General features: G+C 44.2%; 1 protein-coding gene and 1 pseudogene across 1 annotated transcript in view; both read left to right on the forward strand.

Annotated features, from left to right (window-relative positions):
• PTCHD4 (patched domain containing 4) overlaps window positions 1–27,178 on the forward strand; it is a 163,088-nt gene that overhangs the window by 101,702 nt on the left and 34,208 nt on the right. Inside the window, exon 2 of the mRNA XM_056563860.1 lies at window positions 8,609–9,089. Within this exon, the coding sequence (XP_056419835.1) occupies window positions 8,609–9,089 (481 nt within the window). The remainder of the gene's footprint in view (window positions 1–8,608; window positions 9,090–27,178) is intronic.
• Window positions 13,487–13,596, forward strand: LOC130363266 (U2 spliceosomal RNA; annotated as a pseudogene).

Below are 27,178 nucleotides of genomic sequence, written 5' to 3' on the forward strand. Positions count from 1 at the left end.
CGGAACCAAGAATAAATTAAGTAGGGATCGACCGATTATCGATTTGGCCGATATTATCGGGCGATATTCACGATTTTTGACGTTATCGGTATCGGCAATTACCTTGCCGATAATGCCCTGCCGCACCGCATCAACCCCCCCCCCCCCCACGTCCGCACCGCACTGGGGGGGACTGAGAGAGAGAAATAGCCGATAACTTATACCGGAACATCGGTATAAGTTATCGGCTATCGGCCTTAACCTCCACAGATTATCGGTAACCAAGAAAAAATTCAGACCCAAAGCCAGAACCAAAAATAAATTCAGACCCAGACCAGAACCGAGAATAAATTCAGAATAGGCTATAGAGTAAATTCAGACCCCAGACCAGACCCCAGAATAAATTAAAACCTCAGACCGAATTACAGAGTAAATTCAGACTTCAGAGCAGATCATAGAAAAAAATTCAGACAAGACCCTGGAATAAATTTAGACCTCAGATCAGACCATAGAAAAAAATTAAGACCTTACTAAGACCCTAGGATAAATTCAGATTCCGGACTAGACCCTAGAATAAGTTCAGACCTTGGACCATAACCCACAATACATTCAGACTAGACCAGATCAAAGATCAAAGAATAAATTCAGAACTCGGACCGTACTGTAGAATATATTCTGACCCCAGACCATACTGTAGAACATATTCAGACCCAGACATACTGTAGAATATATTCAGACCCCAGACCATACTGTAGAATATATTCAGACCCCGGACTATACTGTAGAATATATTCAGACCCCAGACTATACTGTAGAATATATTAAAACCCCAGACTATACTGTAGAATATATCCACACCCCAAACTATACTGTAAAATATATCCAGACCCCAGACCATACTGTAGATTATATTCAGACCCCAGACCATACTGTAGAATATATTCAGACCCCAGACTATACTGTAGAATATATTAAAACCCCAGACTATACTGTAGAATATATCCACACCCCAAACTATACTGTAAAATATATCCGGACCCCAGACCATACTGTAGAATATATTCAGACCCCAGACCATACTGTAGAATATAACCAGGCGCTAGACCATATCATAGAATATATCCAGGCCCCAGACTATATTGTAGAATATATTTAGACCCCAGACCATACTGTAGAATATATCCAGACTCCAGACCATACTGTAAAATATATTCAGACACCAGACTATACTGTAGAATATATCCAGACCCCAGACTATATTGTAGAATATATCCAGACCCCAGACTATACTGTAGAATATAACCAGACACCAGACTATACTGTAGAATATATCCACACCCCAAACTATACTGTAAAATATATCTAGACCCCAGACCATACTGTAGAATATATCCAGGCCCTGGACCATATTATAGAATATATCCAGACCCCAGACCATACTGTAGAATATATTCAGACCCCAGACCATACTGTAGAATATATTCAGACCCCAGACTATACTGTAGAATATATTAAAACCCCAGACTATACTGTAGAATATATCCACACCCCAAACTATACTGTAAAATATATCCGGACCCCAGACCATACTGTAGAATATATTCAGACCCCAGACCATACTGTAGAATATATCCAGGCGCTAGACCATATTATAGAATATATCCAGGCCCCAGACTATACTGTAGAATATATTTAGACCCCAGACCATACTGTAGAATATATCCAGACTCCAGACCATACTGTAAAATATATTCAGACACCAGCCTATACTGTAGAATATATCCAGACCCCAGACTATATTGTAGAATATATCCAGACCCCAGACTATACTGTAGAATATAACCAGACACCAGACTATACTGTAGAATATATCCACACCCCAAACTATACTGTAAAATATATCTAGACCCCAGACCATACTGTAGAATATATCCAGGCCCTGGACCATATTATAGAATATATCCAGGCCCCAGACTATACTGTAGAATATATTCAGAGCCCAGACTATACTGTAGAATATATTTAGACCCCAGACCATACTGTAAAATATATTCAGACCCCAAACTATACTGTAGAATATATTCAGACCCCAGACTATACTGCAGAATATATTTAGATCCCAGACCATACTCTAGAATAAATAGCTTTTGCCTGTAGAAAGTGAAGTAAACTGAATAGTGTTATGCATAACCTTACAGCACATACATACCCTGTGACCACATTTGTAAGAGCCTTAATTGTTAGCCACATTTTTTTCAACAATGTCTTAGGCTGGGTTCACACCACGTTTTTGCAATACAGTTCCCATATCAGGTCTTTGAATGAAAAACACGGATTCCTCAAAACCGGACTAAACTGTATCAAAACGTGTGTACAAATTTAACCTGTATACGGTTAAAAACCGTATACAGTTTGAAAAATGATGTCCGGTTGAATCCGTTATTTGAGAAAAAAACGTTGTTTTAAATTCCAAGAAAAAAAGCATATGGTGCAAACCGGATGGAACTGTATGCAGATAAAGTTCTGTACAGTTCCCCTTTACTCCCGTATTTAAAAAAAAAAAAACGTATACGGTTTTTCACCCGGACCAAAAACCGTGGTAGGCTGCTGTTTTGGGTACGGGAAAAAATTTGATAAAAGCGTACAAGCTGCAAAACGGACACAACCATATGCATCGTTTGACATACAGTTTTTAAAGGAGAACTCCAGACCATAAAAATTGTCTCCCATAGTGCCGGCAGTAAAAAAAATAAAGATGTACATACCTTCCTCCGCTCCCCCGGGGCCTCCAGTAACCGTCTCCGGTCTCTGCCGCAATCCACTTCCTGGTTGCCGGTGGTCGGAGGAATCAGCCAATCACCAGCCGCAGCGCAGTCCAACTCGGCCGGCGTTAGGCTGAGCGGCAGTGTGACGTTTTCGGCCCTGGCCATTCACCAGCCGCAGCGCAGTCTGACTCGGCCGGCGATAGGCTGAGCGGCAGTGTGAGAACGCTTCAGGACACAAAACTACACCGGCACCTGCGGCCGGAGCAGAAAACGTCACACTGCCGCTCAGCCTATCGCCGGCCGAGCCAGACTGTGCTGCGGCTGGTGATTGGCTGATTCATCCGACCACCGGCAACCAAGAAGTGGATTGCGGCGGAGACCGGAGCCGGTTACCGGAGGCCCCGGGGGAGCTGAGGAAGGTATGTACATCTTTATTTTTTTTACTGCCGGCACTATGGAGGACAATTTTTATGGTCTGGAGTTCTCCTTCAATTTAGAATCAATGCATACCATTTTCAATACGGTTCCATACGGTTTTCAAATTGAAAACGTATATGGGAACTGTATTGCAAAAACATGGTGTGAACCCAGCCTTACTGCGGAACATGCTAGGTGACAGTTTTTGCCCAATAGTAGGGGCCTTTCAGTTGTAACCTGTATCCAAAATAGTAGCAAATAATGGATCTCCGGTAATGATTGGCATATACTTATGGACTAGGTTACAAATTATCCTAAAGTCCTGACTATGCTTAGTTACAAACATAACTGGTTTGTTTTGAGAAATACCACAAAAATTATTTTCAACGATTTCTTGCGAAGAAAAAATCTATTTATTTCGGTCCTTATTCATGGCTAAAGATCTAGCCCTTCTGATGTTCCATTTAGGGTAACCTCGGTGGATAAGGTGCCATTCTATGTTATCCGCTTCTATATCAAAGAGCTTTATAGAAGAACAATTTCTTCTGGCTCTAACCATCTCCCCCACAGGGAGAATTCTAGTCACATGGGCGGGTAACAGGAGGCAGAATGTAAGATCGTGTTGGCAGCTATCTTTTTTCGGTATGTAGATGTAATGATAATACCCTGTGTACTATCACCGGAAAGGTTAAGATCCAAAAAGGAAATTTGGTCCTTGCTGTACTGTACGGTGAATTTTAATCCCAATAGGCAGAAAATGCCTGTACGGCCGCTACACCCGACCTCCATATAAACAGGAGGTCGTCTATGTAGCGTCCGTACCATTGAATGCAATCAAAAAGATGTTATTGGGGGCGAAAAGAGTCCCTTTCTCCCACCAACACATACATGTTGGTGAGAGAAGGGGAGAATTTTGCCCCCATGGCTGCACCGGAATTATGAGTCAATAAATACTTCACGCATAAAAGGTATTCCTGCAGATCACTGGGGTATTGGGAGTACACGTTTAAGAACCACCTGAGAGCAATGACGGCCTTATCATGTGGGATTACTGAGAACAATGCGGTAACATCCGCAGTAATCCAAGAAAAGTCACCCTGCCATGAAGTTTGCTGAAAACTCGCCAACACATGTTTGGTGTCTCCCAAGAATCCTGGAATAGTTACTACTAATGGCTGTAACAAAGTATTGTTATTGAAAGAGCTATCCAGGCGCACAATCTCTCGTTGAGAGAAGAAATACCCACCACTGTGGGCCTCATAGGGGGTGGAAAGACCTCTTTGTGGATCTTGGGGAGAGAGTGGAAAATACAGTCATGGCCGTAAATGTTGGCACCCCTGAAATTTTTCTAGAAAATGAAGTATTTCTCACAGAAAAGGATTGCAGTAACACAAGTTTTGCTATACACTTGTTTCTTCCCTTTGTGTGTATTCGAACTAAACCAAAAAAAGGAGGAAGAATATCAAATTGGACATAATGTCACCAAACTCCAAAAATGGGCTGGACAAAATTATTGGCACCCTTTCAAAATTGTGGAAAAATAAGATTGTTTTAGGTATGTGATGCTCCTTTAAACTCATCTGGGGCAAGTAACAGGTGTGGGCAATATAAAAATCACACATGAAAGCAGATAAAAAGGAGAGAAGTTCACTTAGGCTTTGCATTGTGTGTCTGTGTGTGCCACACTAAGCATAGACAACAGAAAGAGGAGAAGAGAACTGTCTGAGAACTTGAGAACCAAAATTGTGGAAAAATATCAACAATCTCAAGGTTAAAAGTCCATCTTCATAGATCTAGATTTGCCTTTGTCCCCAGTGCGCAACATTATCAAGAAGTTTGCATCCCATGGCACAGTAGCTAATCTCCCTGGACGTGGACGGAAGAGAAAAATTGATGAATGGTGTCAACACAGAATAGTCCGGATGGTGGATAAGCAGCCCCAAACAAGTTCCAAAGATATTCAAGCTGTTCTGCAGGCTCAGGGAGCATCAGTGTCAGTGCGAACTATCCGTCGACATTTAAATGAAATGAAACGCTATGGCAGGAGACCCAGGAGGACCCCACTGCTGACACAGAGACATAAAAAAGGACTACATTTTGCCAAAATGAACTTGAGTAAGCCAAAATCCTCCTGGGAAAATGTCTTGTGGACAGATGAGACCAAGATAGAGTTTTTTGGTAAAGCACATGATTCTACTGTTTACCGAAAATGGAATGAGGCCTACAAAGAAAAGAACACAGTACCTACAGTGAAATATGGTAGGAATGTTTTGGGGTTGTTTTGCTGCCTCTGGCACTGGGGGCCTTGAATGTGTACAAGGCAATATGAAATTTGAGGATTATCAACGGATTTTGGGTCACACTGTACAGCCCAGTGTCAGAAAGCTGGGTTTGCATCCAAGATCTTGGGTCTTGCAGCAGGACAATGACCCCAAACATACGTCAAAACGCACCCAGAAATGGATGGCAGCAAAGCGCTGGAGAGTTCTGAAGCGGCAGCAATGAGTCCAGATCTAAATCCCATTGATCACCTGTGGAGAGATCTTAAAATTGCTGTTGGGAAAAGGCACCTTCCAATAAGAGACCTGGAGCAGTTTGCAAAGGAAGAGTGGTCCAACATTCCAGCTGAGAGGTGTAAGAAGCTTATTGATGGTTATAGGAAGTGACTGATTTGAGTGTGCAACCAAATATTAAGTTAAGGGTGCCAATAATTTTGTCCAGCCCATTTTTGGAGTTTGGTGTGACATTATGTCTAATTAGCTTTTTTTCCTCCCTTTTTGGTTTAGTTCCAATACACACAAAGGGAATAAACATGTGTATAGCAAAACAGGTGTTACTGCAATCCTTTTCTGTGAGAAATACTTCATTTTCTAGAAAAATGGCAGGGGTGCAAACATTTACGGCCATGATTGTAGATAGATATATAGATACGTCCAAGGAGGAAGACAGCACTAGTCCCTGCTCTTATGCTCGTGACCATCCGGATAACCAGTCCAGATATAGAACATCCAATTGGCATAGGTCACAGCAAAAAGCACGCAGACTCCCAACTTCAAAAAGGCTGTGGTCTTTATTTAGGTCATCAGCAGTGCAACGTTTCGGCTATAGTGTAGCCTTTGCTTGACAAAGGCTACACTATAGCCGAAACGTTGCACTGCTGATGACCTAAATAAAGACCACAGCCTTTTTGAAGTTGGGAGTCTGCGTGCTTTTTGCTGTGACCTATGCCAATTAGATATATAGATAGATAGAATTCCAGGAGAGCAGCACAACCAAACTTGATGAACCTCCAGATAGGTCAGTGGTTCCACTTTCAATATAATCCCAGGAAACAGCAGCACACAAAAATGTGTCAAAAAAGTAGAAGTTTATTCCATATTTCCAGTGCAAAAATCAGAGCAACGTTTCTGCAACCGCACGCCACCATTTTCAAGCTTGAAATTAGTATAGATAGATAGATAGATAGATAGATATGAGATAGATAGAAATGAGGTAGATAGATATGAGATAGATAGATAGATAGATAGATATGAGATAGATAGATAGTTAGATAGATAGATATGACATAGATAGATAGATATGAGATAGATAGATAGATATGAGATAGATAGATAGATATGAGATAGATAGATAGATAGATAGATAGATATGAGATAGATAGATAGATAGATAGATATGAGATAGATAGATAGATATGAGATAGATAGATATGAGATAGATAGATATGAGATAGATAGATAGATAGATATGAGATAGATAGATATGAGATAGATAGATATGAGATAGATAGATATGAGATAGCTATATATGAGATAGATAGATATATATGAGATAGATAGATATGAGATAGATAGATATGAAAATGAAATAAAATTACATACTGCATATAATAGACATATATGAGATACAGAGTACATAGACAGAGGATATTTCCTTGTTAGTATGAGAAGTCACCGTCTTGAGTGCGGTATAATGTGCGCGTGCTGCACTGCGTAAAGCATAATAAAACCTATAAACTGAATGTCGTATCTATTCATACGCAGGAAGTCAGGGAGCAGTTTTATGTGGCTAATAAAAATAACCTCACTGGAAATGCCCAGCACATACATAATACATTATATACCGTATACCTCTTATGTATATTTATGAGGAAAGCTTTAAAATCAAATGGTAACTTGCATTGAAGGAGTGTCACAACCCCCGCAGCCTGCACCCAGCGTTCGGAACTAAATGTTCCGGATGCTGCGGCAGTGGAGTTCCCCTTTAAAAAGGAATACTCCAGAATGTAACTTTTTTTTTATACATGCCCAGAAAGCTTGAACAAATAAAAAATATAAAACTGGATTTACCTCCCGCCGCTCCCCCAGTGCCTCCGATTCCACTCCTGACCTCCTCTGCGATCCTCTCTCACCTTCTTGTGGGTGACCCGTCACACTGTGACTCAACAATGTTCCACCTCGGCCATTAGCTGTGACGAGATGACAACAAGAAGCAGAAAGAGGATCGCAGCGGAGGTCAGGGGTAGGATATTGAAGGCCTTGGGAGAGCAGCAGGAGGTAAGTCCCAGAGTACTGATTTCAATCTGCCACACTGTTGTCTATATTAATACCACCCATTGGTTACTTTCAACCATTGTTTTGCGTTACAGTTTTTGGCCCACAGGGTAAAGCTAAGCTCCTTTATGCCAAGCAATGCCTCAATGTCTGTGAAGACCCTGTCACTATGCATTCTTTGTAGGGATAAAGCCCTGTAGAATGAGCATTCTCTAAGTGTGTGTCTGCCTCTGGTTTTGGTAGCCGTTTCAGCCGCTCCATAGTTTAGCTGTGGCATCGCTCGTTGCCATGATAACACGCAGGCCAACCGGGGGGGGGGGGGGGGGGGGGGGGGGGGCAGGCAGTCTCGGAGTTTACATCTCCCTGAGCTATTTGAAACTAAGTCTGTACTCTGCACGCTGATTTTGACCTGACAGCCTTTCTGCTTTCTGATTCTGTACCACGCCGCTATCTTGGTTTTGATTTGGTTTGCCTGACTTATCTGTCTGTTTGTTCATTCCCTGTGTTTTGTAATTGCTCCTTGGTCTGTGCTTGTTTTACTGATTGTGTACTGACCTTCTCATTGACTCCTGTACCGTTTGTTCTATTGTTGTTACACCCTGCACTTCACTTAGAGTAGGGACTGTCCCCAAGTTGGGGGTCTGTCATCTAAGGATCATCAAGTAAGCAGGGTCATGGTTCCTGGGTAAGCCTAGAGCTGCACTTATCCTTGGCTGACATAAGACTTTGTGTTGCCTTTGTAGCACCTTCTTAAAACCCAATTTAAAGTATAGAAAATATATAAATTAATGGTTTATATTAATGGTTATATTGCCACCCAAACTGTGTTATCTCATTTGTAGGGTCTGTTTATTGACACTATTTAATTCCATTGTCTACCTTGTGATTTTGCAGAATGGAAGACAGAGTTTCATTGGGCACCAGTTGGGGGGTGTTGCCGAAGTCCCGAATAGCAAGGATCAAAGGGTCAAGTCTGCAAGAGCCATTCAAATGACCTACTACCTCCAGAATTATGGCTCCTCCACCCAAGACCACATCAACGAACAATGGGAAACTGAATTTTGCACACTAATTCACCAGCTGCAAGAAGAACATTCAGATATCCAGATGTATTCATTGACATCCTTCAGCTTGCTCAGAGACTTTCAAAAAACCATAGAGTTGACTAGAAGTAAGATTGTGGTGAGTCTTATGCTGGTTCTTCTGGCCGCCACTCTTTCCAGCTCTATGAAAGACTGTCTAAGGAGCAAGCCTTTCTTGGGTCTACTTGGAGTACTCACTATTTGTATCTCCAGTGTCACCGCGGCAGGGATATTTTTCGTAACGGGTGGAAAATATAACTCAACTCTACTGGGAATACCATTCTTCGCTATGGGTAATGATTTATTATACATATATGATTGATGGAACCAGGGGGATTGTAGCCATTGTTTGGATGGGGCATAATGCTATGCCAACAGCAGATCCCCGACATCATATTATTTAATAATTTTATCCTATATGGGCCGGGTTTACACTGTGTTTTTATTTCTGTTTTATGGATACGTTTCATACACTTGAAAAAAGTATACGTTATTGGATGCTAAAAACAGATGCTGCTGTATGCCAAATGACAGTATCTGCTTCCCATTGACTTACGTTATATAGAAAAACGGTATTAGTACATAGTGGCATGGGGAAATATGATTTTTATACTACAAAATTAAACATACTGTAATGGAAACCGTGAAACGGAGACAAGAACACAAGTGTGAACCTACCTTAGTGGGATAGTGCAGCACTATCACTATCAGTACCTGCATACCTACTGCAGCACTTACCTTTGAGCCTCCAGTAGGGTTTTCTTATTATCTCTCTTCTAAAAGTTTGACTAGTAAGAAGTTTTTCTTTCTTTTAGAGTAGATATACTCTGCATACTTTTTTTTTCCATGGAGCATTGCCCTAATATAATTCTTCTTCCCCCACTGGAACTCTTCAATGAGAATTAGTACCTCCCCCGAGGATCTTCCTTCTAATAATTATTAGGACTGTAAGTGACATTAGATTCCCTAAGGTTGCCATGTTGCTTGATGTTTCAATAACCTGTGTGTGTGTGTGTGTGTGTGTGTGTGTGCCGCTGGGATGCAGAGTGATTCCCTTTCTAGGAACTTGCATTGATATTTGTATTGTATAGGTCAGCCATCTACTTCTCGGTCGTTTGGCTAAGATCAAGCGTAGTTTCTGTTCTGTTAGTTGGCGGTGTGGTAGACCACCAAGGCAGAATAGACAACCATACGAAGTGGGGCAGGTGTACCTGGGTGTACAATATGCCTGGCAGTTGCCCTGAAGAGACCCGTTTCTCCGGATCTGGCCCTAAGGTCCAAGTAGGGTAAGAGTCGAGGTGCAAAAATGCCCTGGGAATGGCGACATTACTAGAATGAAAGAACATAGCACACTCTTTACTCTGACTCTATTTGGGCACTCTCCTCTACTGGCACTCACCTCTACTCCTCTGGCTTCCAGATGGCAGAGGAATTTTTATAGATCTGACCAGATGTTTGGGCTGTATTTCTCAGTGCACATTCACTTTTTTTTTATTTTTGGATTATTTGTGTTCGTTTTGTCCATCAGGATTGGTCAGGGTGCGGTAGCCCTTCTGGGTGTCCCTTATGCCGGTCTAGGGGAGGTGTGTGTGGCCATCAGGTTCCTCAAGTCCCTGCAACCCTGGGTCCCTACTGCGGCATTGATGCCACCTTGTTGGCTCCTGGTTGATACTCGGGCTAATGCCTAGGTGGATGCTTGGAGCACTGTTGGTACTTCCTGAGCTTTGGCGAAGGAGGGCTTTGAACCCCGAACCTCGGATTCAAGGGTATGGTTTGTTACAGGGGGCCTCTCTACTTTAGGAGAAGGGCTATGCCATAGACCACATCCTTGTGCACGTTTTTTTTTTTTTGTGTGTGTACACATTTTTGTTGGACTGGTAAAAGAGCACGTTCCTCGGCTCTAAATACCGTATTTTTCACCCTATAGGATGCACCAGCGTATAAGACGCACCCAATTTATAGGTGCCAAATCAAAAAAAATAAAGATTCTGAACCCAACAGTGGTCTTCAACCTGCAGACCTTCAGATGTTGCAAAACTACAACTCCCAGCATGCCCGGACAGCCGATGGCTGTCCGGGCATGCTGGGAGTTGTAGTTTTGCATCATCTGGAGGTCCGCAGGTTGAAGACCACTGATATAGGAGGTAATACTCACGTGTCCCTGCCGCTCTGGACCCGTCACCGCTGCCCTGGATGTCACTCCATCACTGTCGCCGCGTCCCCGTGGTGTCCCCAACGCTCCGGACTTCTTCACCGGGATCCACGCTCTTCATCACCATCATCACGTCGCCGTCATCACGCTGCTCCTATTGGATGACGGCGTGCGCGACGACGTAATGACATCGAAGGAGAGCGCAGGGGATCCCGGCACGGAGAAGACACCGAGGAGGCAGGTAAGGTCCCTCCCGGTGTCCTGTAAGCTGTTCGGGACACCACGATTTCACCACGGCGGTCCCGAACAGCCCGACTGAGCAGCCGGGTTAGTGTTATTTTCGCTTCAAACGCGGCGGTCAGCTTTGATCGCCGCGTCTGAAGGGTTAATACAGGGCATCACCGCTATTGGTGATGTTCTGTATTAGCGGCAGGACCCGGCCATTGATTGCCGCAGGTAGAGATGAGCGAACTTACAGTAAATTCGATTCGTCACAAACTTCTCGGCCCGGCGGTTGCTGACTTTTCCTGCATAAATTAGTTCAGCTTTCAGGTGCTCCCGTGGGCTGGAAAAGGTGGAAACAGTCCTAGGAGACTCTTTCCTAGGACTGTATCCACCTTTTCCAGCCCACCGGAGCACCGGAAAGCTGAACGAATTTACGCAGGAAAAGTCAGCAACCGCCGAGCCGAGAAGTTCGTGACGAATCGAATTTACTGTAAGTTCGCTCATCTCTAGCCGCAGGTATTCGTCGTATAAGACGCACCAACTTCCCCCCCCCCCCCCCCCAGTTTTGGGGAAGAAAAAATGCGTCTTATACGGCGAAAAATACGGTAAATAAAAATAAATCTGTGGATGGTGGGCTTCAACCCTTGGGACCCCATCGAGTATTGGAATAATAGCACTATAATGCAAGGCCATACAAGGCCTAGTACCAGAAGAAGCAGTGGTTTCATCCTGGTGGTCAATTAGTGTTGCTCGCGAATATAGCACTATATATTCGTAATTACGAATATTTTTTTTTTTTCACAATACACATCACAGTGATCACCCCTCTCTGCTTCCAGCTTGTGTGGTGTAAAGAAGGCTCTAATACTACTGTGTGAAACTGGCGTACGAATTTTCGCATATGGGAAAATTTGCATATGCCAATTTTCGCTTGTGCAAAATTTCGCGTACGCAAATTTAATATAGCGCAAATATTACGAATATGCGAATTTAGCGAATATATGATGAATATTCGTCCATATATTCGCGAAATATCGCGAATTCGAATATGGCCTATGCCGCTCAACACTAGTGGTCATGCACCGTTAGTCAGTAGTGTTGAGCGGCATAGGCCATATTCGAATTCGCGAATATTCGCGAATATATGGACGAATATTCGTCATATATTCGCTAAATTCGCATATTTGTAATATTCGCGTTTTATTTTCGCATATGCGAAAATTCGGTTATGCGAAAATTAACATACGAAAATTAGCATATACAAAAATTTGCATAAGTGAAAATTCGCATATGCGCCGGTCTCACATAGTAGTATTAGAGCCTTCTGTACACCACACAAGCTGGAAGCAGAGAGGGATGATCACTGTGATGTGTACTGTGAAGAAAAAAAACTTAAAAAAAAAATGAATATTCGTAATTACGAATATATAGTGCTATATTCGCGAATATTCGCGAGTTCGCGAATATGCGATATTCGCGAATAAAATTTGCATTGCGAATATTCGCGAGCAACACGAATATTCGCGAGCAACACTAAGTGGCAGACCCCTATGAACCACATATCTGTGGACTACGCTAAAGACAAGCCATAAAAAAGACTTCTGTGGCCACTCGGCATAATATATAATAAAACACAACCTACAGTAATAAAAGGCAAGAGTTTAATAGTCTCGTAAGAAAGAAATGATAATTTCTTCATAAAGACTCATCTTTCAGGCAGAAGATAAATGTTTATTTCCCCAACTGGTTTACAACAATTTTTTTTTTTTCTTTGCCCGAAGCAGAAAAAAAAAAAGAGTCTCCATAAATTGATATTGCGATTATGACAGCAGATGGATTGTGGAATCAATAGAATATAGAAGAAAGGACGGAGGGAAAACTAAAAGGTTTTATATAATTTTCTACTTGGCTGAATCTCTTCAGAGTCCCTCTGGTGATATAATAAAGACACGGCGAAGAAAAAAACAAATTTTTAACATTCGGAGTAAATATAAGTTACATCCACAAAAGCATAAATGGCATTTTAAACCTGCAGGAGGTTTGTGGTTACGGGTGAAGTAAATGCAGTGAGAGGGTGATGGTGTAACATAGAATAGAGAACAAACAGCACTGGTTAAAGGAAAACTCCAGCCAAAATTAACTTATCCCCAATCTACAGGATAGGAGTTAAGTAGCTGATCGTAGGGGATCTGACTGCAGGGACCCCCCCACAGTCTCCGGAAAGGGACCTCTACTCTCAGTGAGGAGGGCATGCGGTCATACTTACCTGGCAGGGGAGATACCATGATCACTAAGGTGGTTCTCCCCTGCCAGGTCGCTTCTCGGCCTTTTGGCTAAGATCAAGTGTAGTATCTGTTCTTATCAGTTTTTTATGCCGGTGTACGGTAACGCCGGTATGGGGCTGGTGGGGATGGGTGCTGCATGGAGGATGCAGGTGTACCGGGGCTTTCCGGGGCTGGCTCTGAGGAATCAGCTCGACGGCTGCCCCGATGTGACCTGTTCCCTCCAGGTCTCGCCATGAGGCTGAGAGGGTCTAGAGCCGAGGTACTTTGTGCCTCTGGGAGTGGTGACCCCGAGGTGCCGAAACTCACTGGGAGAATTGGCTCACTGAGTTGAAGCACGGGCACCATAATCTCTTCACCTTGTGGCACTCACCTCTTGATTGCCGGCCTTCTGGCTAGGATCAGAGAAATTTTTATAGATCCGGCCGGATGTCCGGGCAGTATATCTGCACACTTTCACTTATTTATTTCTTTTTTGTCTCACTGTGTCACTTTTTGCGTGTTGTGTGTTCACAGGATTTGTCAGGATGCGGTTGCCCTTCTGGGTGTCCCTCCTGGCGGTCTAGGGGAGGTGTGTGTGGCCATTAGGTTCCGCACCTCCCTGCAAACACCCCGGGTACTCCTGCTTAGGCAGGGTACCTACCGTTATCGGCTCTGCGGGCAGATACCTTGGCTAACGCCAAGGGGGATGCCGGGAGCATTTGTGGTCCCCTAGTAGCTTCGGCGAAAAGGGACATCGAACCTGGAACCTCGCAGGTACCTTTTGGTCCGGAGGCGAAGGGTAAGGTTTGTTGGGGGCCTCTCTTCTATCGGAGAAGGGCTTGCGATAGACCGCATCCTTTGTGCACGTTTTTTTAGAGTAACAAGTTTGCACTTTTTCTTGCACTTTGGGTGAATCGAGAGCACGTTCCTCGGCTTTAGAAAGAAGGAGGGCATGCGGTAGACGGCACGCCCTTCTGTGGCGACTACTAACTGTGTGAAGGGTGTAGAGATTAGTTTGTGATGCCAGGGCACCGTTAACCTACATTGTCCAAGGTTGAGACAGTTTCTCCTGGGCCAAGCGCTGGGACAATGATGACACCGATGCTAGGAGACAGATAACTATCTTTACTGAGACAGGAATTGTTAAATCCGTCACAGTTCAGATTTTAGTGTATAAGGATGAGCAGAATGAACCCAGGAAGCCTATCGCCTTGCTGGGACTTTTAGTCGCTGAGACTGCAGACTTTAGATAAATGACAGCCCACTGGGAATTTGAGACTTTGTGCAGAAAATGTGAAGAAAATGTTTTATGCTCAGACTTTGACCTGAGCGAGGGGGTGTCCTGAGATTGGCGTGGCTGCAGATTTTGGGTTTCTCCTCCTTAGGCCTCCTCTGGCTTCTTCACACACTTCTCCACACAGCACTGACTAGGCTGCACTGTGACAGCACTACTGAGACTGAACAGCTGCTCCCCCCCTACACTACATAAAGGCCAATGTTGGGGGGCTACCATTGGGGCGTCAGGGTCACATGGGTCACTCTGCAGCATTTCCTTAAAATGACAAACACAATTTATCACAAGACAACACAGTGCAATACAAGAAAATACAAGATGGAGTAGTGGGTCCAGCACTGTAGCAGTGAGGATGCCTGAGGCAATCTTCAGCCCACAGGACGACATCCTGTGCTCGGACACCACACTTCATTCATTTCCATGGGAGTGCCAAGGAGACCCGAATACAGCACTAGGGCATCCCCAGCACTCCCATAGAAATTAATTGAGCGCATGCCATCTGCAAATGTGCCCCTAACTAAGAGCAGGGGTCCCATTCCAGAACTGGCAGAGGGTCCCAGCGGTCAGTCCTCCACAATCAGCTACTTATACCCTATCCTATGGATAGGGAATTCGCTAATCTTGGCATTCTCCTATACTGCATATAGGCCCAGTGGTGCAGAGGAGCCCAGCACTGAACTGCTTCCCCTGTGGTGGGGCCCATTCTGAGTTTTCCTAATTTCTAGATGAACTTCATTCTAATTGACCTTGAAGCATTGACTAAAGTCCACTATAGCGCCCCCATGCTATTAGCTGCAGGCACACAATCAACATGACTGGCAGTTCTGGTGGCATTTGTCATCTGATCACCCAGTATACATTATTGAGACTCCATGCATGTGCCCGAGGTAACAAACAAATGCCGGCCGTCACTCCCACTCCCATAGACTTGCATTGAGGGGGGCATGGCCGTGATGTCACAAGCCTCTGCTCCCCTTCGCCAGTCATTCGGCACGGAGCGAAGTTCACTCCATGCACCGGATGTCTGGGGTGCCACAGCCAAGATCGATGGGGTCCCCAGCGGCGGGACCCCGGGATAAGATGTCTAGGGGCGGAGTACCCCTTTAAGGGCTGGTCCTGCAGGACTCCTGCTAATGGGAATTGCATTCCTGCTGTGGAAAAAGTGCAGGAACTCCGTTTCCATGAGTTCCTGCAGGACTTGAGCCCTGCCCAACAGTGATAGGTTTCTCTTCCTCCCTTAACTCCTCAATACAGCAGCACTACCACTGCCATGCACTCTTCTCTCCCCTGCAAACCCCATCCCCTCTCCCTTCCCCCACGCTAACTATTCCCCGCAGTTGCCTGCCGGACAGTTAAATCATACTTTACTATGATGTTGGGAGGTCCAACCAGTGATGTTCAGAATGGTGCCCTACCTCTTCCAGCTGCATGGAATGGCAGATAGCATGTGCTCCAGAGATACCCGGATGCTGCACTCACCCTCTGGACCCCCATGATTTTCCCCTGCTTTTCCCCTATCCTGTGGATAGGGGGATACGTTTTTCACGGCTAGACCCAAACTTGGGACGTTTAACGTGAATAATTTAAGCACACAGGCAGAGGAGCAGACAAGGAATCATGCAGCAGGTGCTGAATATTAAGTGACTTCAGAGCAATGGCCTACTGCTCTGCAATATTTACATTAGATAGACAACCAATCACAACCAAACTAGACCATTTTGCCCGGCCATTTTGTTCTCATAAAAATTAGCCAGAGGAGTCTGGCAGCTGCTTACTCCCACCCCTTCTTCATTACAAAAACATGTAGGGGCAAAGATAAAGGGTTGAAAGATCTTGTAAAGGCAAACTTTAGCCTGCATTTCTGAGAGGGATAAGTCTCTGCCAGAGGTGTCTGGCAGCAGCTCATTTCCCTCTCCTCAATAAAAAAAATAAAAACATACACACTGTGGAGAAGTTGAGACCCATTAAAGGGGTACTCCGCCCCTAGACATCTTATCCACTATCCAAAGGATAGGGGATAAGATGTTTGATCGAGGGGTTCACGCAGCTGGGGGACCCCCCGACATCCGGTGCAGGGAGCGAACTTTGCTCTGTGCTGGATGGCTGGTGATTCGTGGCACGGTCACACCCTACTCGTGACAACATGGCCACGCCCCCTCAATGCAAGTCTATGGGAGGGGGCGTGACGACAGTCACGCCCCCTCCCATAGACGTGCATTGAGGGGGCGTGACCGTGACATCACGAGCCCCGTTGCTCTAAACGAATGCCGGGTGCAGCATGGAGTTCGCTGGGGGTCCATAGCGTTGGCGGCAGGCCCCCACGATCAGACATTCGGATAGGGGATAAGATGTCTAGGGGCGGAGGACCCCATTAAGTTTGTTATTTTGTGAATAGACCCTTGTGGTGAGGGATTGTGTTCAAAGTGACCTCCAAATGGGGTCATTTTCTGCCGAATCCTTATTGTTTACAAGCCGGCGCCCCCTAAAGGACACGCTGATGGGCCACTCCGACCCGGATTACATTACATTAAATTCATGGTTCATTGATTTCTGGTTCCTTTTTTAATTCCATAAACATCAGGCTTCTCTATTTAGGAGAGCTGCGTCTCCCGCAGATACGAATCTTTCCTTCTAAGCATTTCACTGTAATTGGCTCCGGTTCTGCGCTCGATCTTCCTCCAGTATTGATAAGGCTTTCCACTTGAGTAATGTAGATATCCATTATTTAGGTCCCGGCGGGGGGCGGCACGCAGATCACACTTCTCTAATTAAAATGGCTTTTCTTTGGCGTCACTTAAAATGCCGATCTGCCTTCAGGAAGCGCTAAAAATACACGGCATGTCATGTGACCGAGAAGAGAGGGGGAGATGAGACTTTCAGGGTTCAATATTCGGGAGTTTATTAACATATAACTGATCTCGAAGGAATTATTGTAGAATTTATTTATGTAGATTAGACAAGTCAACTTTTAAATAGGATTATAAATCCTAAAGTACGGACCGTATAAAGGTACCTTAAAGGGGTACTTCAGTGATAGAAAATATACCCTATAAACAGGTTAGGGAAAAGGTGTCTGATCAAGAGGGTTCCCACTCTGGGATGCTCGGCCACCTCCAGAACAAAGCCAGACACTCCCCACTGAACGCTCCGGCCCCCACCACCATAAACACTCACCGATCCTGAGTTATATCCTGTATTATACTCCAGAGCTGCACTCACTATTCTGTTGGTGGGGTCACTGTGTACATACATTACATTACTTATCCTGTGCTGATCCTGAGTTATATCCTGTATTATACCCCAGAGCTGTACTCACTATTCTGCTGGTGAGGTCACGGTGTACATACATTACATTACTTATCCTGTACTGATCCTGAGTTATATCCTGTATTATACTCCAGAGCTGTACTCATTATTCTGCTGGTGAGGTCACTGTGTACATACATTACATTACTTATCCTGTACTGATCCTGAGTTATATCCTGTATTATACTCCAGAGCTGTACTCACTATTCTGCTGGTGGGGTCACTGTGTACATACATTACATTACTTATCCTGTTCTGATCCTGAGTTATATCCTGCATTATACTCCAGAGTTGTACTCACTATTCTGCTGGTGAGGTCACTATGTACATACATTACATTACTTATCCTGTACTGATCCTGAGTTATATCCTGTATTATACTCCAGAGCTGTACTCACTATTCTGCTGGTGAGGTCACGGTGTACATACATTACATTACTTATCCTGTACTGATCCTGACATATATCCTGTATTATATTCCAGAGCTGTACTCACTATTCTGCTGGTGAGGTCACTGAGTACATACATTACATTACTTATCCTGTACTGATCCTGAGTTAAATCCTGTATTATACTGAAGAGCTGTACTCACTATTCTGCTGGCGAGGTCACTGTGTACATACATTACATTACTTATCCTGTACTGATCCTGAGTTATATCCTGTATTATACAGCAGGGCAGAATTCACCACTTGGCTTTTTCTCATAGAGATCAGTGGACAGATACACATTCGGCTGTCCGGGCATGCTGGGAGTTGTAGTTTTGCAACAGCTGGAGGCACACTGGTTGGAAAACACTGTTCTGGGTATTTGTATTCTGACTTGTCTTTACTGATATATTGGTGATTCCCAAAATTGTTACTGCAAGAGAACCGGAAAATGTTTTCACTCAGTATTGTAATTCAGGTAAAAAATGTACTGTCATTATTGCCCAAGCTGAAATGGGTTGGCTTGGCCTATAGTAAAAATGGCAGCTCTTACTTCTATTTAAAAATTTTAATCCTTCCAGTATTTATCAGCTGCTGTTTGCGCCACAGGAAGTTCTTTTCTTTTTGAATTTCCTTTCTGTCTGACCACAGTGCTCTCTGCTGACACTTCTGTCCATTTTAGGAACTGTCCAGAGCAGGAACAAATCTCCATAGAAAACCTATACTGCTCTGGACAGTTCCTGAAATGGACAGAGGTGTCAGCAGAGAGCACTGTGGTCAGACAGAAAAGAAATTCAAAAAGAAAAGAACTTCCTCTGTAGCATACAGCAGCTGATAAGTACTGGAAGGATTAAGATTTTTTTTAATAGAATTAATTTACAAATCTGTTTCACTCTCTGGCATCAGTTGATTTAACCTGTTGGGGACGAAGGGCGTATGCATACGCCCTTGCATCCTGGTACTTAAGGACGAAGGGTGTATCCATACGCCCGTGGGAATTTCGGTCCCCGCCGTGCGCCGGGTGGGGACCGGACAGGGGTGACTGCTGATATCTATCAGCAGGCACCCCGTGCAAATGCCCCATGTTGGTGATCGGCGCAAATCGCAAGTGAATTCACACTTGCGATTTGCGCCGATTCCGGGTCATTACGGGTCTATGGTGACCCGGAATAGAAGGGGGGTCGCGGTTGTCTAAGACAACTACGATCCCCCTGAAGGGATAGGAGTGAGGTGGCACCCCTCCTATCCCTGCTATTGGTGGTCTAGACACGACCACCAATAGCAGATCGGGGGCGGAGGGGTTTACTTTCGTTTTCCCCGTCCTGCCCACCCACAATAGACGGGCCAGAACGGGGAAAACGAAGAGGACCGGGCGCCGACGTCCACTTACCCCTCCGGAGGCTGCGGGCGACGGGGATCGGGGGTCTGAGACTGTAGCCCTCCAGATGTTGCAAAACTACAACTCCCAGCATGCCCAGACAGCTGTTTGCTGTTTGGGCATGCTGGAATATGTAGTTTTGCAACAGCTGGAGGGCTGCAGTTTGAGACCACTATATAGTGGTCTCTAAACTGTATCCCTCCAGATCTTGCAAAACTACATCTCCTAGCATGCTCAAACAGCTCTTTGCTGTTTGGGCATGCTGGGATTTGTAGTTTTGCAACATCTGGAGGGTCACAGTTTGGAGATCACTGGGCAGTGGTCTATAAACTGTAGCCCTCCAGATGTTGCAAAACTGCAAATCCCAGCATGCTCAAACAGCAAACAGCTGTCTCACCATGCTGGGAGTTGTAGTTGCGTAACCTCCAGTTGCTGCATAACTACATCTCCCAGCATGCCCTTCGGCGATTAGTACATGCTGGGACTTGTAGTTTTGCAACAGCTGGAGGCACACTGGTTGGAAAATACTGTTAGGTAACAGAACCTAACTGAAGGTTTTCCAACCAGTGTGCCTCCAGCTGTTGCAAAAGTACATCTCCCAGCATGCACTGTCAGTGCATGCTGGGAGTTGTGGTTTTGAAACAGCTGGAGGTTTGTCCCCCCATGTGAACGTACAGGGTACATTCACACGGGCAGGTTTACAGTGAGTTTCCTGCTTCAAGTTTTGTCTGCGGCAAATTTTTCACCGCAGCTCAAACTCCTAGCGGGAAACTCACCGTAACCCGCCAGTGCGAATGTACCCTAAAAACACTACACTACACTAACAAATAATAAAGGGTAAAAAACTACATATACACCCCCTTACACTGTTCCCCCCCATAAAAATGAAAAACGTATTGTACGGCAGTGTTTCCAAAACGGAGCCTCCAGCTGTTGCAAAACAACAACTCCCAGCATTTCTGGACAGCCACTGACTGTCCAGGCATGCTGGGAGTTTAGCAACAGCTGGAAGCACCCTGTTTGGGAATCACTGGCGTAGAATACCCCTATGTCCACCCCTATGCAATTCCTAATTTAGTCCTCAAATGCGCATGGTGCTCTCTCACTTCAGAGCCCTGTCGTATTTCAAGGAAACAGTTTAGGGCACATATGGGGTATTTCCGTACTCGGGAGAAATTGCACTACAAATTTTGGAGGGCTTTTTCTCCTTTTACCCCTTATGAAAAGGAAAAGTTGGGGGTTACACCAGCCTGTTAGTGTAAAAGAAAAAAAAAATGTTTACACTAACTTGCTGGTGTTGCCCCATACTTTTTATTTTCACAAGCAGTAAAAGGAAAAAAAGCCCCCCAAAATTAGTAACGCAATTTCTCCTGAGTATGGAAATACCTCATATGTGGGCGTAAAACGCTCTGCGGATGCACAACAAGGCTCATGAGGGAGAGCGCACCATGTACATTTGAGGCCTAAATTGGTGATTTGCACAGGGGTGGCTGATTTTTACAGCGGTTCTGACATAAACGCAAAAACATAAATACCCACATGTGACCCCATTTTGGAAACTACACCCCCCACGGAACGTAACAAGGGGTATAGTGAGCCTGAACACCCCACAGGTGTTTGATGAATTTTCATTAAATTTGGATGGGAAAATGAAAAAAAAAATTTTTTCACTAAAATGCTGGTGTTACGCTAAAAGCCCCCCTAAATTTGTAACCCCATTTCCTCTGAGTAAGAACATACTCCATATGTGGATGTAAAGTGCTCTGCGGGTGAACTACAAAGCTCAGAAGAGAAGGAGCGCCATTGGGATTTTGAAGAGAAAAGGTGTCCGGAATTGAAGGCCACATGAGTTTACAAAGCCCCCATAGTGCCAGAACAATTGACCCCCCCCCCCCCACATGTAACCCCATTTTTGAAACTATACCCCTCGTGTAATGTAATAAGGGGTACAGTGAGCATTTACACCCCACAGGTGTCTGACAGATTTTTGGAACAGTGGTCCGTGAAAATGAAAATTTTTATTTTTCATTTGCACAGTCCACTGTTCCAAAGATCTGTCAAACGCCAGTGGGGTGTAAATACTCACTGCACCCCTTATTAAATTCTGTGAGGGGTGTTGTTTCCAAAATGGGGTCACAAGTGGGGGGGGTCCACTGTTCTGGAACCACAGGGGGCTTTGTAAACGCACATGGCCCCTGACTACCATTCCAAACGAATTCTCTTTCCAAAAGCTCAATGGCGCTCCTCCTCTTCTGAGCATTGTATTTTGCCCGCAGAGCATTTTACGTCCTAACATGGGGTATTTCCATACTCAGAAGAGATGGGGTTACAAATTTTGGGGGGCATTCTCTCCCATAACCCTTTGTAATAATTGTAAAGTTGGGGAAGAAACTGCACTTTAGTGGAAAAAAAAATTTTTCATTTACACATCCGATTTTAACGAAAAGTCGTCAAACACCTGCGTGGTGTTAAGGCTCACTGGACCCCTTGTTACGTGCCTTGAGGGGTGTAGTTTGCAAAATGGTATGCCATGTGGGGTTTTCTGCTGTTCTGGCACCATAGGGGCTTCCTAAATGTGACATGCCCCCCATAAACCATTTCAGCAAATTTCACTCCAAAATCCCATTGTCGCTCCTTCCCTTCTGAGCCCTCTACTGCGCCCGACGAACACTTGACATACACATATGAGGTATTTCCTTACTCGAGAGAAATTGGGTTACAAATTTTTTTAGGCTTTTTGTCCTATTACCACTTGTAAAAATTCAAAAACTGGGTCTACAAGAACATGCCAGTGTAAAAAATGAAGATTTTGAATTTTCTCCTTCACTTTGCTGCTATTCCTGTGAAACACCTAAAGGGTTAACAAACTTACTGAATGACATTTTGGATACTTTGAGGGGTGCAGTTTTTATAATTGGGTCATTTGTGGGGTATTTCTAATAGGAAGGCCCTTCAAATCCACTTCAAAACTGAACTGGTCCCTGAAAAATTCTGATTTTGAAAATTTTGTGAAAAATTGGAAAATTGCTGCTGAACTTTGAAGCCCTCTGATGTCTTCCAAAAGTAAAAACACGTCAACTTCATGATGCAAATATAAAGTAGACATATTGTATATGTGAATCAATGTATAATTTATTTGAAATATCCATTTTCCTTACAAGCAGAGAGCTTCAAAGTTAGAAAAATGCAAAATTTTTAAATTTTTCATAACATTTTGGAATTTTTCACCAAGAAATGATGCAAGTATCGACAAAAATTTACTACCATAAAGTAGAATATGTCACGAAAAAACTATCTCGGAATCAAATTTATAAGTAAAAGCATTCCAGAGTTATTAATGCTTAAAGTGACAGTGGTCAGATTTGCAAAAAATGCTCCCGTCCTTAGGGTTATAATGGGCTCCGTCCCCAAGGTGTTAAAGGGGTTATCCAGGGGAAAAAAAATTGTTTATATATATATATATCGACTGGCTCCAGAAAGTTCAGCAGATTTGTAAATTACTTCTATTAAAAAATCTTAATCCTTTCAGTACTTATGAGCTGATGAAGTTGAGTTGTTCTTTTCAGTCTAAGTCCTCTCTGATCACACGTGTCTCATGTGAAACAAATCCCCATAGCAAACCTCTTCTACTCTGTGCAGTTCCCGAGACAAGCAGAGGTGTCAGCAGAGAGCACTGTTGCCAGACAGAAAAGAACAACTCAACTTCAGCATCTGATAATTATTGGAAGGATTAAGATTTTTTAATAGAAGTAATTTACAAATCTGTTTAACCATCTGGAACCTGTTGATATATAAAAAAAGTTTTTTCCTGGAATACCCCTTTAATGGAGGTGTGGTGAAGGGCTCATTATGGTGTTAGGGCCCAGCCTTCTTGTGGGCGGGGCCTATTCTGTTTATACCTACCATTCAGGATAGTTAGTTTTCATATATTACCATGGATCCCATGACACAATCTTAAAGGGGTATTCCAGGAAAAAACTATTTTTTATATATATATATATATATATATATATATATATATATATATATATCAACTGGCTCCAGAAAGTTAAACAGATTTGTAAATTACTTCTATTAAAAAATCTTAATCCTTTCAGTACTTATGAGCTTCTGAAGTTAAGGTTGTTCTTTTCTGTCTAAGTGCTCCCTGAAGACATGTGTCTCGGGAACCTCCCAGTAAAGAAGAGGTTTGCTATGGGGATTTGCTTCTAAACTGGCCGTTTCCCAAGACGTCCTGGTGTTTTTCCGGTCTCTGCCGCGCATCCGTCGGAGATTGGAAGCGGATCCAGGGCAAACGCCGAGGGGGGTCATGACGGCCCCCCATGTCGGCGATCGCCGCAAATGGCCGGCGAAATCGTGCCAGCCATTGCATGATCCCGGTTGTCACAGACAGCCAGGACCATGCTGGAGGCTAGGAGCGAGGTGGCAAGCCAGCCACCTCCTCCTATCCCCTGCGATCCATCGGTTAGAACTAACAATCGCAGGGGAGGGGGGGCGATTACTTCCTCCCGGAAGCCCGGAGAGTGCGGGAGGAAGACCGGAGGACGCGGCGGGGGACGGGGGAGTGCTGGGGACCAACCCGGTACTTATCTCGTCCCTGAAGACCCGGATCCCGGCGATGAAGACGGCGGCGACAGATGAGTTCCTCTTCAGCCACGGTCGGGCCCTTTACAGCAATGCACGTCGCCGTAAATCGACATGCATTGCTGTATTGGGACCCTGTATACTACAACTCCCAGCATGCCAAGACAGCCCTTGGCATCTGAGCATGCTGGGAGTTGCAGTTTTGCAACATCTGGAGGTCCACAGTTTTGGGACCACTGTGCCCTTCAGATGTTGCAGAACTACAACTCCCAGCTTGTCTGGACAGTCTTGGCTTGCTGGGAGTTGTAGTTATGCAACATCTGGAAGGGCACAGATTGCAGACCACTAATACAGTGGTTCCCAAACTGTAGTCCTCCAGATGTTGCAAAACTACAACTCCAAGTGTGCTCAGACATGCTGGGAGTTGTAGTTCGGCAACATCCGGCTCTAAAGATGTTGCCGAACTACTACTTCCAGCATGCCTGAGCACGCTTGGAGTTGCAGTTTTGGAACATCTGGAGGACTAAAGTCTGGACACCACTACACAGTGGTCCGCAAACTGTTCTCCTCCAGCTGTTGCATAACTACAACTCCCAATATGCCCTTCGGCTGTCTGGGCATGCTGGGAGTTATAGTTTTGCTACAACTGGAGGCACACTGGTTGCAAAACACTGAGTTAAGTAACAAACTCTCAGTGTTTTGCAACCAGTGGGGCTCCAGCTTTTGCATCACTACAACCCCCAGCATGCACGGACAGCCAAAGGGCATGCTGGAAGTTGCAGTTTTGCAACAGCTGGAGGCTTGCCCCCCCCCCCCCCTTGAATGTATAGGGTACATTCACATGGGCAGGGGTTACAGTTACAGTATCCTGCTGCAAGTTTGAGATGCAGCAAATTTTGCGCGGCAGCTCAAACTCCAGCGGGAAACTCGCTGTGATCCCCCGTCCAGCTGTTGCAAAACAACAACTCCCAGTATTGTCGAACAGCCGTTGACTGTCCAGGCATGCTGGGAGTTTTGCAACAGCTGGAGACACCCTGTTTGGGAATCACTGGCGTAGAATACACCTATTTCCACCCCTATGCAATCCCTAATTTAGGCCTCAAATGCACATGGCGCTCTCACTTTGGAGCCCTGTCGTATTTCAAGGCAACAGTTTAGGGCCACATATGGGGTATCGCCGTACTCAGAAGAGATGGGGTTACAAATTTTGGGGGGTCTTTTCTGCTATTAACCCTTGCAAAATGTGAAATTTGGGGGGAAACACATTTTAGTGAAAAAACATTTTTTTTTTACATATGCAAAAGTCGTGAATTCCCTGTGGGGTATTGAGGCTCACTTAATTCCTTGTTATTTTCCTCAAGGGGTCTAGTTTCCAAAATGGTATGCCATGTGTTTTTTTTTTGCTGTCCTGGCACCAAAGGGGCTTCCTAAATGCGACACGCCCCCCTAGCAAAATTTGCTCTCAAAAAGCCAAATATGACTCCTTCTCATTATAGTTCGCCCGTAGTGCACTTCAAGTCAACTTATGGGGTACCTCCATACTCAGAAGAGATGGGGTTACAAGTTTTGAGGGGTATTTTCTGCTATTAACCCTTGCAAAAATGTGAAATTTGGGGGGAAACACACATTTTTGTGAATTTTTTTTTTTTTTTTACATATGCGAAAGTCGTGAAACCCCTGTGGGGTATTAAGGCTCACTTTATTCCTTGTTACGCTCCTCAAGGGGTCTAGTTTCCAAAATGGTATGCCATGTGTTTTTTTTTTTGCTGTTCTGGCACCATGGGGGCTTCCTAAATGCAACATGCCCCCCAAAAACCATTTCACAAAAACGTACTCTCCAAAATCCCCTTGTCACTCCTTCGCTTCTGAGCCCTCTACTGCGCCCGCCGAACAATTTACATAGACATATGAGGTATGTGCTTACTCGAGAGAAAGTACAAATTTTCTCCTTTTACCCCTTGTAAAAATTCAAAAACAGAGTCTACAAGAACATGCGAGTGTAAAAAATGAAGATTGTGAATTTTCTCCTTCACTTTGCTGCTATTCCTGTGTAACACTTAAAGGGTTAAAATGCTGACTGAATGTCATTTTGAATACTTTGGGGGGGGGGGTGCAGTTTTTATAATGGGGTCATTTGTGGGGTATTTCTAATATGAAGACCCTTCAAATCCACTTCAAACCTGAACTGGTCCCTGAAAAAAAGCGAGTTTCCAAATTTTGTGAAAAATTTGAAAATTGCTGCTGAACTTTGAAGCCCTCTGGTGTCTTCCAAAAGTAAAAACTCATCAATTTTATGCAAACATAAAGTAGACATATTGTATATGTGAATAAAAAATATATATATATTTGGAATATCCATTTTCCTTACAAGCAGAGAGCTTCAAATTTTGGGATTTTTCACCAAGAAAGGATGCAAGTTACCATAAAATTTTACCACTATGTTAAAGTAGAATATGTCATGAAAAAACAGTCTCGGAATCAGAATGATAACTAAAAGCATTCCAGAGTTATTAATGTTTAAAGTGACAGTGGTCAGATGTGCAAAAAATGGCCGGGTCCTAAGGTGTAAAATGGCTGGGTCCTTAAGGGGTTAAGACCTGTCAAGCAAAATAGAGATGTTCCCCTCAAAATGAGCAAAATAATGAGTTTCTGTAGACCTTTAGCCGCCCGAGTCTCCGGAGAAAATTTCATTCGAGAAAGAGATTAATTTTGGAGGCCAAAAATACCTGCTAATGTAATAATGGAATAATT

Source organism: Hyla sarda, chromosome 3 (assembly GCF_029499605.1).
Source record: "Hyla sarda isolate aHylSar1 chromosome 3, aHylSar1.hap1, whole genome shotgun sequence".
NCBI classification, from domain to species: domain Eukaryota; kingdom Metazoa; phylum Chordata; class Amphibia; order Anura; family Hylidae; genus Hyla; species Hyla sarda.